At 42.8% G+C, this 17,459-nt stretch overlaps 1 protein-coding gene across 1 annotated transcript; it reads left to right on the forward strand.

Moving 5' to 3' along the window:
- The first annotated feature begins 680 nt into the window (after window positions 1-680).
- On the forward strand, window positions 681-6,858 carry LOC128655343 (uncharacterized). The gene is made up of 2 exons (XM_053708992.1): window positions 681-1,676; window positions 6,655-6,858. The coding sequence occupies exons 1-2, from the start codon at window positions 1,139-1,141 to the stop codon at window positions 6,843-6,845; spliced, it is 729 nt and encodes a 242-aa protein (XP_053564967.1). The 5' UTR covers window positions 681-1,138; the 3' UTR covers window positions 6,846-6,858.
- Window positions 6,859-17,459: the final 10,601 nt, after the last annotated feature.

Raw genomic sequence — 17,459 nt, forward strand, 5'->3', positions numbered from 1 at the left:
GATATTATATTCGCACTCCAGTGCGAACATCTTTACATCATATCATTTTAAAAACGAGCTTTCAATCATCGAGGCCTTAGAGTCAGCATGGCTCTCAAGCAGAAGCAAAGTGTATCAACTAAACTAGGAGAGGAACAGCTTAAGGGAGATTGACTTTACTGACTGGGAAGGTTAGGGGGTTGGGGGCTAGGCGTAGCCCCTTCCTTTGAATAGCACAGCTATAGCAGGACAATGGAAGAAGGGATGGGCAGTGTAGATAAGCTGCAACTAGCTGATCCTGAATAGGCTAGCACAGGGATTGGCCAGGAGAGGGGGGGTGAACAGGAGTTGAGGGGATTAACTGCCTATAAAGATGATTGCACAATGCTTGGAGCTCACAATAATTAATTTCTTTTTTACTTACAGGTATCTCAACGATTCCAGTCGTAGAAAACTGCAAGATGGCTTCAAGAAGCAGACGAATTCCCAAGAAATTCCTGGAAGGAGAGAATCATTGAACCACTGCTGCTGGGAAAGAGGAGAAGAGAACGGCAAAAAGGAAGAGGAATGCTGGGGGACTCGCAGGAAGAGAAGCTCAGGGAGTGGTCCTCCCAGATTGGGTAGGGAAGCTTAGACAAGATGCCACCGAGGTAAGTGTCGCGCCCCTTCTCCCCTTCCCGCAGCACCCATCCCCCGCCCACTCTGCGTTATCATACGCGGCCTCCTCTGGGTCCAACTCAGCTCAATCCCCTGCACCACCCCCGCTACTCAGGTCACTAGCGCTGGGGGACAACTCACCACCAGGGATCCCATTAGCCCAGGGGCGGCCCGTTGCATCTGCATTTACCCCGGCCGAGCGGGAGTATACACAGGGTCATAGAGTACCCGGCAGCAGATCAGATGAGGGAGGGTTCCAGGGGGCATCGCCACCTTTGCTTTTTAGCGATCACGGTCCCGGTTCCGACCGCGCACCCTGACGCACGCCGACGCTAATGGCGCATATCAGTGACATCAGCGGTGTGCATGGGGGGGCGGGGTTGGCGCCGCGACCGTTAGTCAGGGACCAAGTGTCATACAGGAGGAGGGGAACTACCTACATGCGGTAAGGGGAAACTTTAGCGGGAGGACAGCGGTGACACAAGGGGACAGCAGGGAATACATGGGGGGCCAAATGGTTTCATCTCCAGTGGGGGAAATACGGGCTGGACCACATATCAGCAGGGGAGGGAGGAGCGGTCAAAGGAACCTGACGCAGGCGGTCCCAATACAGAGGGAATACATTTACATAGTGGGGGAAAGCACTGCTGGCAATAATTATAGGCACAGCAGGGAGGCTGCAGACACTGACTACGAGGTGGGGGGCATAGAGTACGTGCAGCATCATGCGAACGCACACATTAACCCTGAGATAGGCTCATACGTAAGAGGCAGGGACAGGCTGCTATATAAGAGGGTACATGAGAATGATAGGACCGGCCAAGAGATCCCACACAGCAAAAGGACTGTAAATAACATATTTTGTCCACAGGCTCTGCAAGCGGTCGCACCTGTAGCTGCGGCGGGGGGACAAAGTGGGCTCCAGGAAGCAAAGGAGCAGAGGGACCACAGAACAGAGGGACCTCTCAAGCATCCTGGAACCAGTGGAGGGGGAACAGCAATGGAGCAGCAATCCAACTCCTCACAGACAAAGGCAAAAGGTAAGAAACGAAGTGCTATGATTTATTCTGATAGTTCTAGCAGTAATTCTGACTCTGATGGGGATTCTGATGTGTTATGGGGCCCCAATAAGAAAATATTGAAAATAGTACGGAAAATTTATGCAAAACAGGGTCATAAAGAGGAGCAAAAGGGCTCTGAGTCAGAGGACAGTGAGGAAGGGGGGGCCAGGTTGAAGATGAAATGAGCGGGGTACGCTTAGTCCCACTGGCTGCGCACTTAAAATCTAAGCTAGTACAAAAAGCAAAAAAAGGGAGATACTTAGATTTCTTTGTCATAAGTAGAGAAACGATTGCCACTAAGTCCAGGGGAGAGGGGGCAAAAAATAGAAAAAATAGTTAATTTGCAGAATGGGTTAAGGGGTTTGCAGTGTACGCAGAAAGTTTCCTAGAGGCACACCCTAGACAAATGGTGGGTATGATGAGATACCTGCACCTAATCGCAGATTGCTTTACAACATATGGAGGGTTTTCCTGGAAGGACTATGATGAGGAGTTCAGGAGGGGCAGCGTGGCCACAGGGGGAAAAGGTAGGAAGGATTTCGGGGTAAAAATCATAGATACATGGTTCCGCCTGGTAAAGATAGCAGAGGGGCAAGATGGTAGTAGAATGCAATACGGGAGCGCGTTCGTAGCAAAAGGGATTAAGCAGGAGATAAAAGAATGCTGGGCGTATAACAATAAGCGCTGCGATAGAGGAACGGATTCAAACACATTTGCAGGCATTGCGCAAGGAATCACCCCAGGGTGGAATGCAGAAAGAACCAAGGGGGGAAAAATTATTCCTTTCGTGACCCAAATAAGTTTCAAGGGGGAGGAGCTGGGGCTGGCCAGAACCCCTCTGAAAGTAAATAAGCTGGTGGAGGCCCTAGAAGGATACCCCAAGGTGAGGGAAAGGGAAAGATTAAAGGGGGGGCTACTATACGGGTTCAAGAAACCCATACAGGGGAGGGTTGAAGCCACAAAAAAGGAAAAAAAACCTAAATTCTGCACATGAATTGCCTGAAGTGTTAAGGGGTAAATTAAAGAAAGAGGTGGAGCTGGGAAGAATGGTAGGCCCCTTTTTGAGAAAGCCAATAGATGGGTTGGTAGTGTCCCCACTAGGCGTAGTCCCCAAGAAAGAATTACGAAAATTTAGACTGATTCAGCACTTATCGTATCCTAGCGGGCACTCAGTAAACGATGCCATAAGCAAAGAAGATGCATCAGTAGCTTATCAATCTTTTGACCAAGCGGTTAACCTAGTCAAGGCAGCGGGAATAGGAGCAGATTTGGCAAAAATCGACATAGAAGCCGCTTTTAGGCTATTACCGCTGCACCCCGAGAGCTTCAGATTGATGGGGTGTAAGTTTGAAGGTGGCTACTATGTCGATAAATGCTTGCCAATGGGGTGCTTAATCTCTTGCGCGTATTTCGAGGAGTTTAGCTCCTTTTTGCATTGGCTGATACAAAAGAGAACAGGTAGTAACTCGCTAGTGCATTATTTAGATGATTTTATGATTGTTGGTAAGCGCGACACAGGCGAGTGCGGGAGAATACTGGGGGAGGTGTTGGCAATTTTCAGGGAGCTGGGAGTGCCGGTAGCACTAGACAAATCAGAAGGCCCCTGTACCTCACTAGCCTTTCTGGGAATACAAATTGATTCGGTAAATAAACAATGCAGGCTACCGGGGGAAAAAATTGGAAAAATTAGGATGGCCATAGACCAAATGCTAAGCAAGAAGAAGGCCACCCTCAGGGAGATGCAAAAATTGCTAGGCCTCATTAATTTCGCATGCAGAGTGATAATCCTGGGTAGAATTTTTAAGCGAAGGCTCGAGATAAGCACAAGAGGGGCAATATTACCTAACCACAACATTAGGCTAAGTAAGAGCTTAAAAACAGACCTGAGAGTATGGGATCGTTTTTTGAAAAATTTTAACGGTATAAGAATTTGGGAGGAGAGAATCTTAGCAACCGAGCTGCAATTATACACATATGCCGCAGGCGGTTCAGGTTTTGGGGCATACCTTAATGGCAAATGGTGCGCAGGAAAATGGCCACGGCTATGGGAAGAAAAGGGATGGACTAGGAACCTAGTGTTACTGGAATTATTCCCCATAGTAGCCGCAATAGAACTGTGGGGTGGAGACTTGGCTAATAAAAATATTCTGTTTTGGTCAGATAACATGGGGGTAGTAGAGGTGTTAAACAACCTATCGGCATCTTCCGCTCAGGTTATCCCATACGTGCAGCATCTAGTCCTTAAAGCGCTCGAGAATAACATAAGCATCAGGGCCAAACACATCCCAGGCGTAAACAATGTTATTGCGGACGCGTTATCAAGGTTTAAATGGGATCTACTCAGGCAGCTGGCGCCTAAGGCAGAGCTAAATGGTGAAGAATGCCCCATTTATCTTTGGCAGATTGGGAACGGTTAGAAATAATCAAAAGCTTGATAAAAAGGTCTTTGGCCCTGCGGACGTGGACAACATATAGTAAGCACTGGGAAGGCTGGAAAAAAGTTATGGGGACAAAAAAGGACACTGAGGAAGAGCTATTCTTAGAATACTTAGCACAGTTGAAACAGGCACAAATAAAAAAAGGGAAACTGACTACAATATTGGCAGCTGTATCATATTTTTCCCAGCTACTAGAGGTACATGACGTGACGAAAAGATTCATAGTTAAGACGGTAGTTAAGGGATGGGCAATAGAGGAAGAAGGAAAGAAAGACAGGAGGGAGCCCATCACGGTAGACAGGTTGAGAGCATTGCTTGACTCGCTAGGTCAGACTTGCAGAAATGACTTTGAGGCAAATTTATTTTCGGCAATATTTATCATCGCATTCTCCGCAGCATTGCGCATAAGCGAGCCAGTAGCAATGAGTAAGACCGCGGGGGGATACGGGCTAAGAGCAGGGGACGTCAGGGTAGAAAGAAAATCAGTTTTAGTGTTCATTCGGAAATCCAAAACTGACAGGGAAGGAAAAGGGACATGGTTAGTGTTAAAGGAGACAGGGGACAAAATTTGCAATGAGTAAGACCGCGGGGGGATACAGGCTAAGAGCAGGGGACGTCAGGGTTGAAAGAAAATCAGTTTTAGTGTTCATTCGGAAATCCAAAACTGACAGGGAAGGAAAAGGGACATGGTTAGTGTTAAAGGAGACAGGGGACAAAATTTGCCCAGTGGCAGGCGTAAATAACTACTTAAGGACAGGGGCAGCGAAAGGGGACATGTTTTTTAGACACGAGAATGGAGACCCAGTGACTAAATTCCAGTTTAGGAGGGTATTGCAATTAGCGGTCAAGAAGCTGGGTTGGGACCCCCACACACTTGCACCACATTCATTTAGGATAGGAGCTGCCACAAATGCAGCAGCGAGTGGGGCGCCAGCAGAGCATATAAAGAAATTGGGAAGGTGGAAATCAAACGTTTTTAGAAAATACATAAGACCACTATAAGAAGGGATACGGTCTGCCCTACATAAGGGCAGCTAGGCAGGCACTGCATGTTTTTCCGTTGTGTGCAAACTTTGTCAATAATCAAGTTAACAACCAAATTGTTTTATGTTGCAGAAAGAGTGTTAAGAATCTGGGTCTTAGGACACTCCTACGTGCATTGGGCCGCAAAGCAAGCGGCAAAATCCAAGCAAGGAGAAAACTTAGGTTTCAATACGAGCGCAGTCGGAATCAGGTGGATAGGGCAGAGAGGAATGAAATGGGGACAGTTAATGGGTGTAGCACGAGATTCAAGGAGAAAATGGGGGAAACCTGACATCCTGGTCAACCACCTAGGGTGTAACGATATAGGTTCAACACCCTCAGTTGAGCTGCAAGAGCAGGTCAGGGAGACTTTGCGATGGTTCAAAGCAGCATGGCCAGACACAAAGCTAGTATGGTCTAGCATCATTGCAAGAAGGTATTGGAGGGACTGCGTATCCCAAAAAGGGGGTTTCAATTGCAAGAAGAAGGTAAATCAGGCAGGAAGGAAAGGGATGGAAGAAGTAGGAGGGCAAGTACTGGAACACCCGCTTATCGGGGTCCGGAACCCTGAGCTATACAGGGCAGATGGTATCCATCTGACAGAGCAAGGCAACAATCTATTCCTGGAAGATCTGAGGGTCATCGTAAAGACCCTTACAAGGTAAGAAAAGGTCACTAGGTGTGCTTTGGTTGGCGGCAAGAGGGTCCTCTTTTGGTGGCGGGAAGTGGGCGTCCTGGCACGTGGGTAATGCAGTAATGGGGGGAGGTGTGTAGGGTACGGGGGCGGGGTATTGGTCTGTCGGTCAAACCCACAAGCCCTCCTAGTCCAACCTAGACCTTTTGGCCCGTTACTAGCAAATTGACGCCCCTGAGTTGCGCACGGTCACGCTCCTTGGTTACGTGGGGACGCCCAGTTCTCTCGTCATGCTGTTGCATGAATTGTGTTATCAATTCAAATCCAAATTGGATTAAGGATATGTTATTATCCTAGTAGTTGAGGATCGCTCATTTTTCATAATTTAGATTTGAATTTAATAAATGTGACCTTTTCTAATGCCAAATCTGTGTCTGTCATTATTGGTATATGAAAATTGATTAAAAGGGGTTACCAAACTAAAGGTAAAGTGGGAGCATTTGGGTAACAGGTATCTGGGAAGATAGTTAAAGTGTAAATCCCTTAGCAAAGTGTATAGACTAAACTAGGAGAGGAACAGCTTAAGGGAGATTGACTTTACTGACTGGGAAGGTTAGGGGGTTGTGGGCTAGGCGTAGCCCCTTCCTTTGAATAGCACAGCTATAGCAGGACAATGGAAGAAGGGATGGGCAGTGTAGATAAGCTGCAACTAGCTGATCCTGAATAGGCTAGCACAGGGATTGGCCAGGAGGGGGAGAGGGGGTGTGAACAGGAGTTGAGGGGATTAACTGCCTATAAAGATGATTGCACAATGCTTGGAGCTCACAATAATTAATTTCTTTTTCTCTCCCTCCCTCCCTAGAAACGACAAAGCCTAGCCCAAGGAAGAGGTCACGCACAAGAGCGATCACAAGCGACATGGCTAAGGGCAGATGCTGTGGTGTTTCCGCCACTCAGAATAAGACCGCCCGTGTAGCGCCCCTTAAGGGTTTTTTCACCACGAAGCAGGAAATCGGCTACTGGTCTGTCGGTCAGAGCTGGTGGATGGCATAGAAAAATCATGGCGTTTTTTAGCGGTATATTTCAGGGCGTGGGAAGTGGGCGTCCTGGCACGTGGGTAATGCAGTAATGGGGGGAGGTGTGTAGGGTACGGGGGCGGGGTATTGGTCTGTCGGTCAAACCCACAAGCCCTCCTAGTCTGCAGACCTTTTGGCCCGTTACTAGCAAATTGACGCCCCTGAGTTGCGCGCGGTCATGCTCCTTGGTTAGGTGGGGACGCCCAGTTCTCTCGTCATGCTTTTGCATAAATTGTGTTATCAATTCAAATCCAAATTGGATTAAGGATATGTTATTATCCTAGTAGTTGAGGATCGCTCATTTTTCATAATTTAGATTTGAATTTAATAAATGTGACCTTTTCTAACGCCAAATCTGTGTCTGTCATTATTGGTATATGAAAATTGAGTAAAAGGGGTTACTGAACTAAAGGTAAAGTGGGAGCATTTGGGTAACAGGTATCTGGGAAGATAGTTAAAGTGTAACTCCCTTAAGAAGGGGGAGGGGATTTCAGACCGTGCAGCTCTCTGTGAGAGGTTTAGGAAAATCCACATGGGGTATAGTGTCCTGGCCAAAAATGTTGCTCCTAACTTACTGGCATGTTTAATGTGTTTGTATATTAAAGGAATAGTTTTTTTTTAAATTATCTCACCTCTAACAGTGCTTAGAAATGTTTCATTAACATACAGCACTGAGCGGCAGATATGCAGTGTGAAAGTGAAGCTGTACAAGCAGGTGACAAACTGGGAAGATGTATGATGTGTGTAATAGGGTCAAGCTCTCTGAATCCCTTTTGGAATCTCTTAAGATAATGTGAATGTGCTGAATGTAGTGTCCTCCTTTTTCTCCTCCCTGGATTTTTCTCCTTTAAAAAAAAACACGTTTTTAGCCAGACCTCACTCACATACATGATCCAGTTGCATCCTTTGATGGACTGATTGGTCTGTGTGCTGACAGCCTGACTGTGCTGCAGCTGCATGTGTGACAGCTCCGCACCTCAGAGTCCCTCACATATTTCCCTCCTGGCACTCTACTCTAGCAGTCAGCCCCAGACCAGAGAGGAGTCAGACGACAATGCTCCACTCTGATTGGCTAAGGGGCGGGCAGTGCTTCAGAGGCTTTTGAAGACAAGCCTCCGGTTGGGAGCAGTATGGGCCGCAAGAGAGACTGCATTAGCTCTTATTTGCCTCAGGTTGGCAGTCTCTTGTGGCCCATACAAAATACATACATTCATATTGCGCAATGGAAGGCTAGCTGGCCTCTACTTCCTTGCTCAATATGAATGTTGTGTGTGTGTATATGTAAAAAAAAATTTGAAACAACCCAATAATTTGGTGGCAAGGGTGGGGGGTCACCATAGATGATAAATAAATAAAAATATTTGAAAAAAAAAAAACCTTTTTTTTTTGTTTGTTTTTTTAATTATTAAAAAGAGTGTAATTACACACATTGGCCAGGGGAGGCGCTGCCTCACCTGCCTCCTATGAATGCACGTCACTGGGTAAATGGTATAAGTATCTTGTATATAAGAATTGTACAAGAGACAATTTGTTATGGAAGTTTTGAATACAATTGAAACTAACATGGCAAATTAATGTTTCCCTAGCTGTGGGAGGAGAGTTGAGTAAAAATCAATTGGGAGTGTGTAATTACCTGGGCATTTAAGCCGTATTTGTAAGTTTGTAGGTATGGTCTATGATTACGGCACGCTTGGAAGCCGAAACGCGTAAGTCCGAGCTGATTAACACACATGTCCATGTGTTCATTTTCTATTTTATCCAATAAAGAACATTAGTTTACTTGGGAAGCCTGGATCTATTCTTTTTTTCTTTCATAAATTCTGCTGCAAACTTGGAGGAGTTTTTGCAAACCGGATCCAGAGCGAATAGCTGTGACGACACAGGAGGGGTATAGTAGCATCCAATCATATTCCCAGGAGGAAATCTCTGTTTCAGCCGAGTAAAAAAAGCATTGCAGAGTCTAGCAGAACTATTCCGCTATACGTGGAGGTGGATAACAGACTGGATTTTACAAGTGCCACCAAGTAAGTCCTTTTTTGCTCCTAAGGGGGAGTCCCACTCTGTTTAGAGCCGGGTTGAGCCGTAAGAGTGTGGATACAGAAGGCGGCCGCCTAAGCTTATGAGGTGATTTATGATATATATTTTTCATAGTATGTAATATCCACTAAAGCTGTGAGTTTTGGATTACCTTAGAGATTGCACTTCATTAAGTGACATTTGGCTAGATTACGAGTTTTGCATTATGAGGGGTGCGGTACTAACTTGCACGTTATTGTCACCGCTCACTTACCTACAGCGCTGGTATTACAGGTTTTTACAAACCCGGCTTTAAAAGACAAGAAGTGAGCATAGAGCAAAATTGTGCTCCATACCGCACTCCAATACCAGTGCTGCTTAAGTCAGCAGTGAGCTGGTTGTACGTGCTCGTGCACGATTTTCCCATAGACATCAATGGGGAGAGCCGGCTGAAAAAAAGTCTAACACCTGCAAAAAAGCAGCGCAAATCTCCATAACGCAGCCCCATTGATTCCTATGGGGAAACACATTTTATGTTTACACCTAACACCCTAACATGAACCCCGAGTCTAAACACTCCTATTTTTACACTTATTAACCCCTAACCTGCCACCCCCGACATCGCCAACACCTACATTATATTTATTAACCCCTAATCTGCCGCCACGACATCGCCGCCACCTACATTATACTTATTAACCCCTAATCTGCTGCGCCCAACATCGCCAACACCTACATTATATTTATTAACCCCTAATTTGAAGCCCCGGCATCGCCAACACCTACATCATACTTATTAACCCCTACCCTGCCATTCCGGACATCGCTGCCACTATAATAAACATATTAACCCCTAAACCACTGCACTCCCGCATCGCAAACACTAGTTAAATATTATGAACCCCTAATCTGCCGCCCCCAACGTCGCCGCCACTATACTAAAGCTATTAATCCCTAACCCTAAGTATAACCCTAACCCCCCCTAACTTAAATATAATTAAAATAAATCTAAATAAAACCTAATATTAATAACTAAATAATTCCTATTTAAAACTAAATACTTACCTGTAAAATAAACCCTAAGCTAGCTACAATATAACTAATAGTTACATTGTAGCTAGCTTAGGGTTTATTTTTATTTCACAGGCAAGTTTGTATTTATTTTAACTAGGTAGAATATTTACAAAATAGTTATTAACTATTTAATAACTACCTAGCTAAAATAAATACAAATTGACCTGTAAAATAAAACCTAAACTGTCTTAGTTACACTAACACCTAACCTAACCCTAGAATTAAATAAATTCCCTTAATTAAATACAATTAACTAAATTCAATACAATTAGCTAAATTACAAAAAAAAACACTAAATTACAGAAAATAAAAAACAAATTACAGATCTTTAAACTAATTACACCTAATCTAATAGCCCACCCAAAATAAAAAAACCCTAGCCTAAACTAAACTACCAATAGCCCTTAAAAGGGTCTTTTGCTGGGCATTGCCCCAAAGAAATCACCTCTTTTACCTGCAAAAAAATACAAACAACCACCCCAACAGTAAAACCCACCACCTACACAACCAACCCTAAAATAAAACCCTAACTAAAAAAACCTAAACTCCCCATTGCCCTGAAAAGGGCATTTGGATGGGCATTGCCCTTAAAAGGGCATTTAGCTCTATTGCAGCCCAAACCCCTAATCTAAAAATAAAACCCACCCAATACACCCATAAAAAATCCTAACAGTAACCCCCGAAGATCCACTTACAGTTTTGAAGATCGGACATCCATCCTCAATGAAGCCAGGAGAAGTCTTTATCCAAGCGGCAAGAAGTCCTCAACAAAGCCGGGAGAAGTCTTCATCCAAGCCGGCAGAAGTGGTCCTCCAGAAGGGCAGAAGTCTTCACCCAGACGGCATCTTCTATCTTCATCCTTCCGACGCGGAGCTGCTCCATCTTCAAGACATCCGGCGTGGAGCATCCTCTTCAATCGATGGCTTCTTCTACAATGAAGGTTCCTTTAAATTACGTCATGCAAGATGGCGTCCCTTAGATTCAGATTGGCTGATAGAATACTATCAGCCAATCGGAATTAAGGTTGAAAAAATCCTATTGGCTGATGCAATCACCCAATAGGATTGAACTTCAGTCCTATTGGCTGATCCAGATTTGGGGTTAATAAGTGTAGGTAAGGTAGCGGCAACGTTGGGGGGGCAGATTAGGGGTTAATAAATATAGGGGTCGGCGATGTTAGGGGCAGCAGATTAGGGGTTCATAGGGATAATGTAAGTGGCGGCGGTGTGCGGTCGGCAGATTAGGGGTTAAAAATATTTACTATAGTGGCGGCGATGTGGGGGGACCTCGGTTTAGGGGTACATAGGTAGTTTATGGGTATTAGTGTACTTTATAGCACAGTAGTCAAGAGCTTTATAAACCAGCGTTAGCCCAGAAAGCTCTTAACTACTGACTTTTTTCTGCGGCTGGAGTAGAGGGTCTAAGACTCTAAATACCGGCGTTAGGAAGATCCCATTGAAAAGATAGGATACGCAATTGACGTAAAGGGATCTGCGGTATGGAAAAGTCGCGGCTGGAAAGTGAGCGTTAGACCCTTTCCTGCCTGACTCTAAATACCAGCGGCCGGCCAAAACCAGCGTTAGGACCCCTTAACGCTGCTTTTGATGGCTAACGCAGAACTCTAAATGTAGCCGATTGAGTCTTGCACACTCTATGTTTAAATAAAAATAAATTGTATCTAATAAACTCCCATGATGCACATTCTTACAGACATAAAGTTTGCTATAAAAAGCTAGCCACTTTGTATCTCTAACTTTAAGTTCTGGGATTATTCAAATTACATAAAGCCTCTGGAAGTTTTTGAGGTGTACACCCCTCAAGTTCAAAAATGTAAAAAAAAAAATCCTTTCCAAAAGCTCATAACTTATTCCTAGGCAAATCTCTTAGTTCAATCATGCTAATATGCCTTTTTTTTTTCATTTTTAAAGCATTAAAAATATAATTAGGCAAACAACGTTTACTGGGAATTGTTTTCAGTTCAGCTCCTTCCAACCACAGCCTAACATTTGGAAAAACACATTTGCCAAAAGGTAACTCCCAATTTTGACCAGACCCATTCAAAAGATGCATACAATTACATGAAAAAATATAATTAATAATTATTATGGTTAACTTTATGATATGTTTTTTTTTCGTTTTCATTATAAACTTCAGCAAGAATTGGACTTAACATGCTACTAGCTTTTTTTTTATAAAACTCTGCAGTTAGGTAATCACCTGGGGATTTATTGTTATTTAAAGAAGCAATAGCAAAAATTACTTTACACTTTTCAATGGGGGCAGTAAGCAAATCCTGTTCATCTAAATCCAACTGAGGTACAGTCACTGTCTCAAGAAATTTGTCAATGCAAGACTGATCTTGGTCAATTTTACCAAAATGCCCACGTAATATTCAGATATAAACTTAAGTATTCTTGTTGCATCATTAAACACCTTCACATTATCATGTAACTCAGAAATGACTTTTTTTCCCTCTTTCGATTACAACACTCAAATGGGTCAGGATTAAAATTACCTACAGAACAGCAATTCTGCTCATACTTTAAAGAACAATATCCTAGATTCCTTCAATTCAGAATTGACTTTAGTAAATAACTGCTGGGAAATATTCTTATTTTCTTGCACATCAGAAGAACATTTCTGTAATTTATTCCTACATGACAAATAATGAATATTTTGGGCACTAAAAACTCTCTTGGCATTCTTTTGAAAAAAGGAACAAATCGAGGACTTAAGGTGTCTTCCCAGCCATTATATAAACATACAGTTGTTTCTTGCTCTGCAATCAAAGTAGCTTTACCCATACCATTTAATGCTCAATTAATTTAGAATTTAATTTCCAACAGCCACAACCATGAATTATAGACTCTATAAGATTAAGATGTAACACCCACTATAGCGTGATCAGAAAATACAACTGGGTCTAAGGAGACATCACAAAATGAAACAGTGGATGTAACATATGTCTGCCTGATATCACTGTCCCTTTAAGACGGCCTTCCCTACTACTGACAATCATACTATTTGGGGAGTATCTGCATTCAACTTACCTGCCTAATTAATAAATTAATCATTCATGCACCTGATTCCCTCAGCCTCTTTTTAAACCATCTCAGGCGTAATGTGCATTGCATTAGCTTTAAAGTTTTGTTCCAGAACAACAGAGGTCTGTGACTGTTCCTGCATGGATTTTACCAGCATATTCAAACTACAGCCTTTCCTTTTAGCTATGCTTAAAATCATCTAATCGCAAGTATCCATATATTTCCATTTTGTTTCCTGGACACTGCTACTTAACAAACTCTGAACTTTATTCTAAATTACAAGTATTCATTTGGTTATAATCACTCTCTAATTACTACAACAGCATCTTACTCAGAACTTTATAACTATTCTCTGCTACAAGTTGTCATAGCTGAAATATCCTCCTCTAAATATGTTAATATATTCAGAACTCTGCATCTATGTGTTCAGTTAAACAGCTTTCCTGTGATTCTCCAATATATGCTCAAATAGTATTTAATGCCTTAAACTTGCAACTTGTCTATCACCTGTGCTGCTCTGCTTATTACTGACATACAGCTCTATATAATATTATGTACTGTGAACCTGCAACCAACCTTTGCATCTATGAGTCAATCTTCTACCAGTTTAATCTGAAGCCTGAACATCTTACATTGCTATATTTTCAACTCATGAATCCTGCAGCTACTCCTATTAACTATAAGTCACAGTATCAATTTATGTTTCCATTGAAGCCAGAATATATTGTTTACATATGTTTCACTCTCCATGAATGCTACAATAACTTCTTGCAACTATGAATCACAGAATATCATCTATCCACGTCCAGGATACTCTTCTCCATGTCAGGGATCGGTGTCTCCAATTCCCTACCACTGCCCCAAGGGTGTGTGTCCTGAGCGCATATACATCGGAGCATGACAGAAAGCTAATGACTAAAAAAAAGTACTCCGCAGTGGTAGTGGATGCTCCGACTCAGGAAGAAAAATAAAAAATTACAACCTATCTCAGACCCAAGCTATCCCTAAAGGAAAAACAGAAGATTTTCATACTTTTAAAAATTTAAAGACACAGAACTCCCATTCTAGAGTATCCTCTACTCCTCATGTTCGTGGTTTGCATTTTGGTGAAACTGATTCTGAATCTGACTATGAAAATGAAGAGAATGTAACCATAGATTCAGCAGAAAAAAAATCTTATCTTTAAATATTTAAAGAGACAGAACCACTTTTCTAGAATTTCATCTACTCCTCATGTTCGTGATTTCCATTTTGGTGAAACTGATTCTGAATCTGACTATTAAAATGAAGATAATGTATCCATAGATTCAGCAGAAAAAAATCAGATCTTTAAAGATTTAAAGAGACAGAACCACGTTTCTAGAATTTCATCTACTCCTCATATTTGTGATTTCCATTTTGATGTAACTGAAGAAAATGTATTCATAGATTCAGCAGAAAAATGTCAGATCTTTAAAGATTTAAAGAGACAGGACTGCTGTTCCAGAATACCATCTATTCCTCCTGTCTGTTATTCCATCCTGGTGATACTGACTCTGAGTCTGAATATGTCAATGAGGAGGATGACTTCACAGATCCAGCTGAACTGGCATTAGTCTGGTGTTAGCGCAACTTTAATTTGCCACAAAATCAGACAAAACCTCAACCTATTGGCTATAATGACATCCGGGATGCTATATTTACAATACAGATGCTGCAGACAGCTCCCATCATGAAACCTCTCATGAAAATACTGATCTTCCTATTTCTGATATTCCCAGGGATTCTGTAGATTGGACAGATTTAGAGCTGGAAGAAGAGACATCTGGTTTACAGACTGCTGTTTGGAGAAATGGTCCCCTAAAGAACTATACTGAATTTTTACTTCAGAATTATGCATCCAGTGATGAAGAGGATTTCTGCTCTCAAACTGATATAAAGTACTCCAGGCCACAGTGGCGCCATCCTAAGAAGCCTCATATTGGGAAGAAATGTCAGTTATTTAAGCTCTCTAAAAAAAAGAAGAAAAAGAAAATCTTTCTGCCTACAGAAATGTAGAACTGTAAAGATGAAACTCAGCCTGAATCTCCTGTTTCAGTTCCTGTTGTGCCAGATCCTTTCTTGCCTCATGATACTCCCCACACCAAGCTGGATGTTGTCTCTAGTCGTCATCAGTCTGTTTTTTAAGCACTTAATGGTTTTTCTTCTCAAACTCTGCAATTACAAACACTCGGCTAGATTACGAGTTGTGCGGTAAGGTAAAAAAGCAGCGTTAACAGGTCCTAACGCTGCTTTTTCACTACCGCTGCTATTACAAGTCTTGCAGGTTTAGGGGCCCCGCACACTTTTTTGGCCTTACCGCAAACCGACTTACGTAAACCCTTTTTTCTATGGGACTTCCATAGCGCTGGTATTACGAGTCTGTCCTGGGAGGCCAAAAAGTGAGCGGTACACCCTATACCGACAAGATCCGTAACGCATTCTAAAGTCAGTAGTTATGAGTTTTACACTACAACGCTGTAGCATAAAACTCATAACTAAAGTGCTAAAAAGTACACTAACACCCATAAACTACCTATTAACCCCTAAACCGAGGCCCTCCCGCTTTGCAAACACTAAAAAAAACTTATTAACCCCTAATCTGCCGCTCTGGACATCGCCGCCACTATAATAAATATATTAACCTCTAAACTGCCGCACTCCTGCCTCGCAAACACTAGTTAAATATTATTAACCCATAATCTGCCGTCCCTAACATCGCCGCCACCTACATTATATTTATTAACCCCTAATCTGCCGCCCCCAACGTCGCCGCCACTATATTACATTTATTAACCCCTAAACCTAAGTCTAACCCTAACACCCCCCTAAACTTAACTGAATTATAATTTAAATAAATCTAAATAAAATTGCTATCATTAACTACATTATTCCTATTTAAAACTAAATACTTACCTATAAAATAAACTAAATTACAGAAAATAAAAACAAATTACAGATCTTTAAACTAATTACACCTAATCTAAGAGCCCTATCAAAATAAAAAAAGCCCCCCCAAAATAAAAAAAACCCTAGCCTAAACTAAACTACCAATAGCCCTTAAAGGGGCCTTTTATGGGGCATTGTCCCAAAGAAATCAGCTCTTTTTCCTGTAAATAAAATACAAATATCCCCCCAACAGTAAAACCCACCACCCACACAACCAACCCCCCAAATAAAATACTAACTAAAAAACCTACGCTCCCCATTGCCCTGAAAAGGGCATTTGGATGAGCATTGCCCTTAAAAGGGCATTTAGCTCTATTGCAGGCCCAGAGTCCTAAACTAAAAAATAAACCCACCCAATACACCCTTAAAAAAATTCTAACACTAACCCCCGAAGATTCACTTACCGGGAGAAGTCTTCATCCAAGCAGCAAAAGAAGTCCTCAACGAAGCCGGCAGAAGTGGTTCTCCAGACGGGCAGAAGTGGTCCTCCAGACGGGCAGAAGTCTTCATCCAGACGGCATCTTCTATCTTCATCCTTCCGGCGCGGAGTGGGTCCATCTTCAAGACATCCGACGCAGAGCATCCTCTTTAAGTGACGTCATCCAAGATGGCGTCCCTTAGATTCTGATTGGCTGATAGAATTCTATCAGCCAATTGGAATTAAGGTAGAAAAAATCCTATTGGCTGATGCAATCAGCCTATAGGATTGAACTTCAATCCTATTGGCTGATCCAATCGGACAATAGGATTGAGCTTGCATTGTATTGACTGATTGGAACAGCCAATAGAATGCCAGCTTAATCCTAATGGCTGATTGCATCAGCCAATAGGATTTTTTCTACCATAATTCCGATTGGCTGATAGAATTCTATCAGCCAATCGGAATCTAAGGAATGCCATCTTGGATGACGTCACTTAAAGGTACATTCATTCCGAAGAAGCCGTCGTTGGAAGAGGATGCTCCGCGCCGGATGTCTTGAAGATGGAGCCACTCTGCGTCGGGAGGATGAAGATAGAAGATGCCATCTGGATGAAGACTTCTGCCCGTCTGGAGGACCACTTCTGCCCATCTGGAGGACCACTTCATGCTGGCTTCGTTGAGGACATCTTGCCGCTTGGATGAAGACTTCTCCCGGTAAGTGAATCGTCGGGGTTAGTGTTAGGATTTTTTTAAGGGTGTATTGGGTGGGTTTATTTTTTAGGTTAGGGCTTTGGGCCTGCAATAGAGCTAAATGCCCTTTTAAGGGCAATGCCCATCCAAATACCCTTTTCAGGGCAATGGGGAGCTTAGGTTGTTTTAGTTAGGCTTTTATTTGGGGGGTATTTGTATTTTTTTTTACAGGAAAAGGAGCTGATTTCTTTGGGGCAATGGTCCGCAAAAGGCCCTTTTAAGGGCTATTGGTAGTTTAAATTAGACTAGGGTTTTTTTTTATTTTGGGGGGCTTTTTTATTTTGATAGGGCTCTTAGATTAGGTGTAATTAGTTTAAAG

The sequence above is a fragment of the Bombina bombina genome, chromosome 4 (assembly GCF_027579735.1).
Source record: "Bombina bombina isolate aBomBom1 chromosome 4, aBomBom1.pri, whole genome shotgun sequence".
Taxonomy (NCBI): domain Eukaryota; kingdom Metazoa; phylum Chordata; class Amphibia; order Anura; family Bombinatoridae; genus Bombina; species Bombina bombina.

What these genes read in the sequence shown, in the direction of transcription:
- LOC128655343 (XM_053708992.1), top strand. Translation starts at nt 1,139, where the DNA reads ATGGGGGGCCAAATGGTTTCATCTCCAGTGGGGGAAATACGGGCTGGA. An exon ending in CTCACAGACAAAGGCAAAAG is followed by an intron (nt 1,677 to 6,654) that starts GTAAGAAACGAA and finishes CTCCCTCCCTAG; the next exon opens with AAACGACAAAGCCTAGCCCA.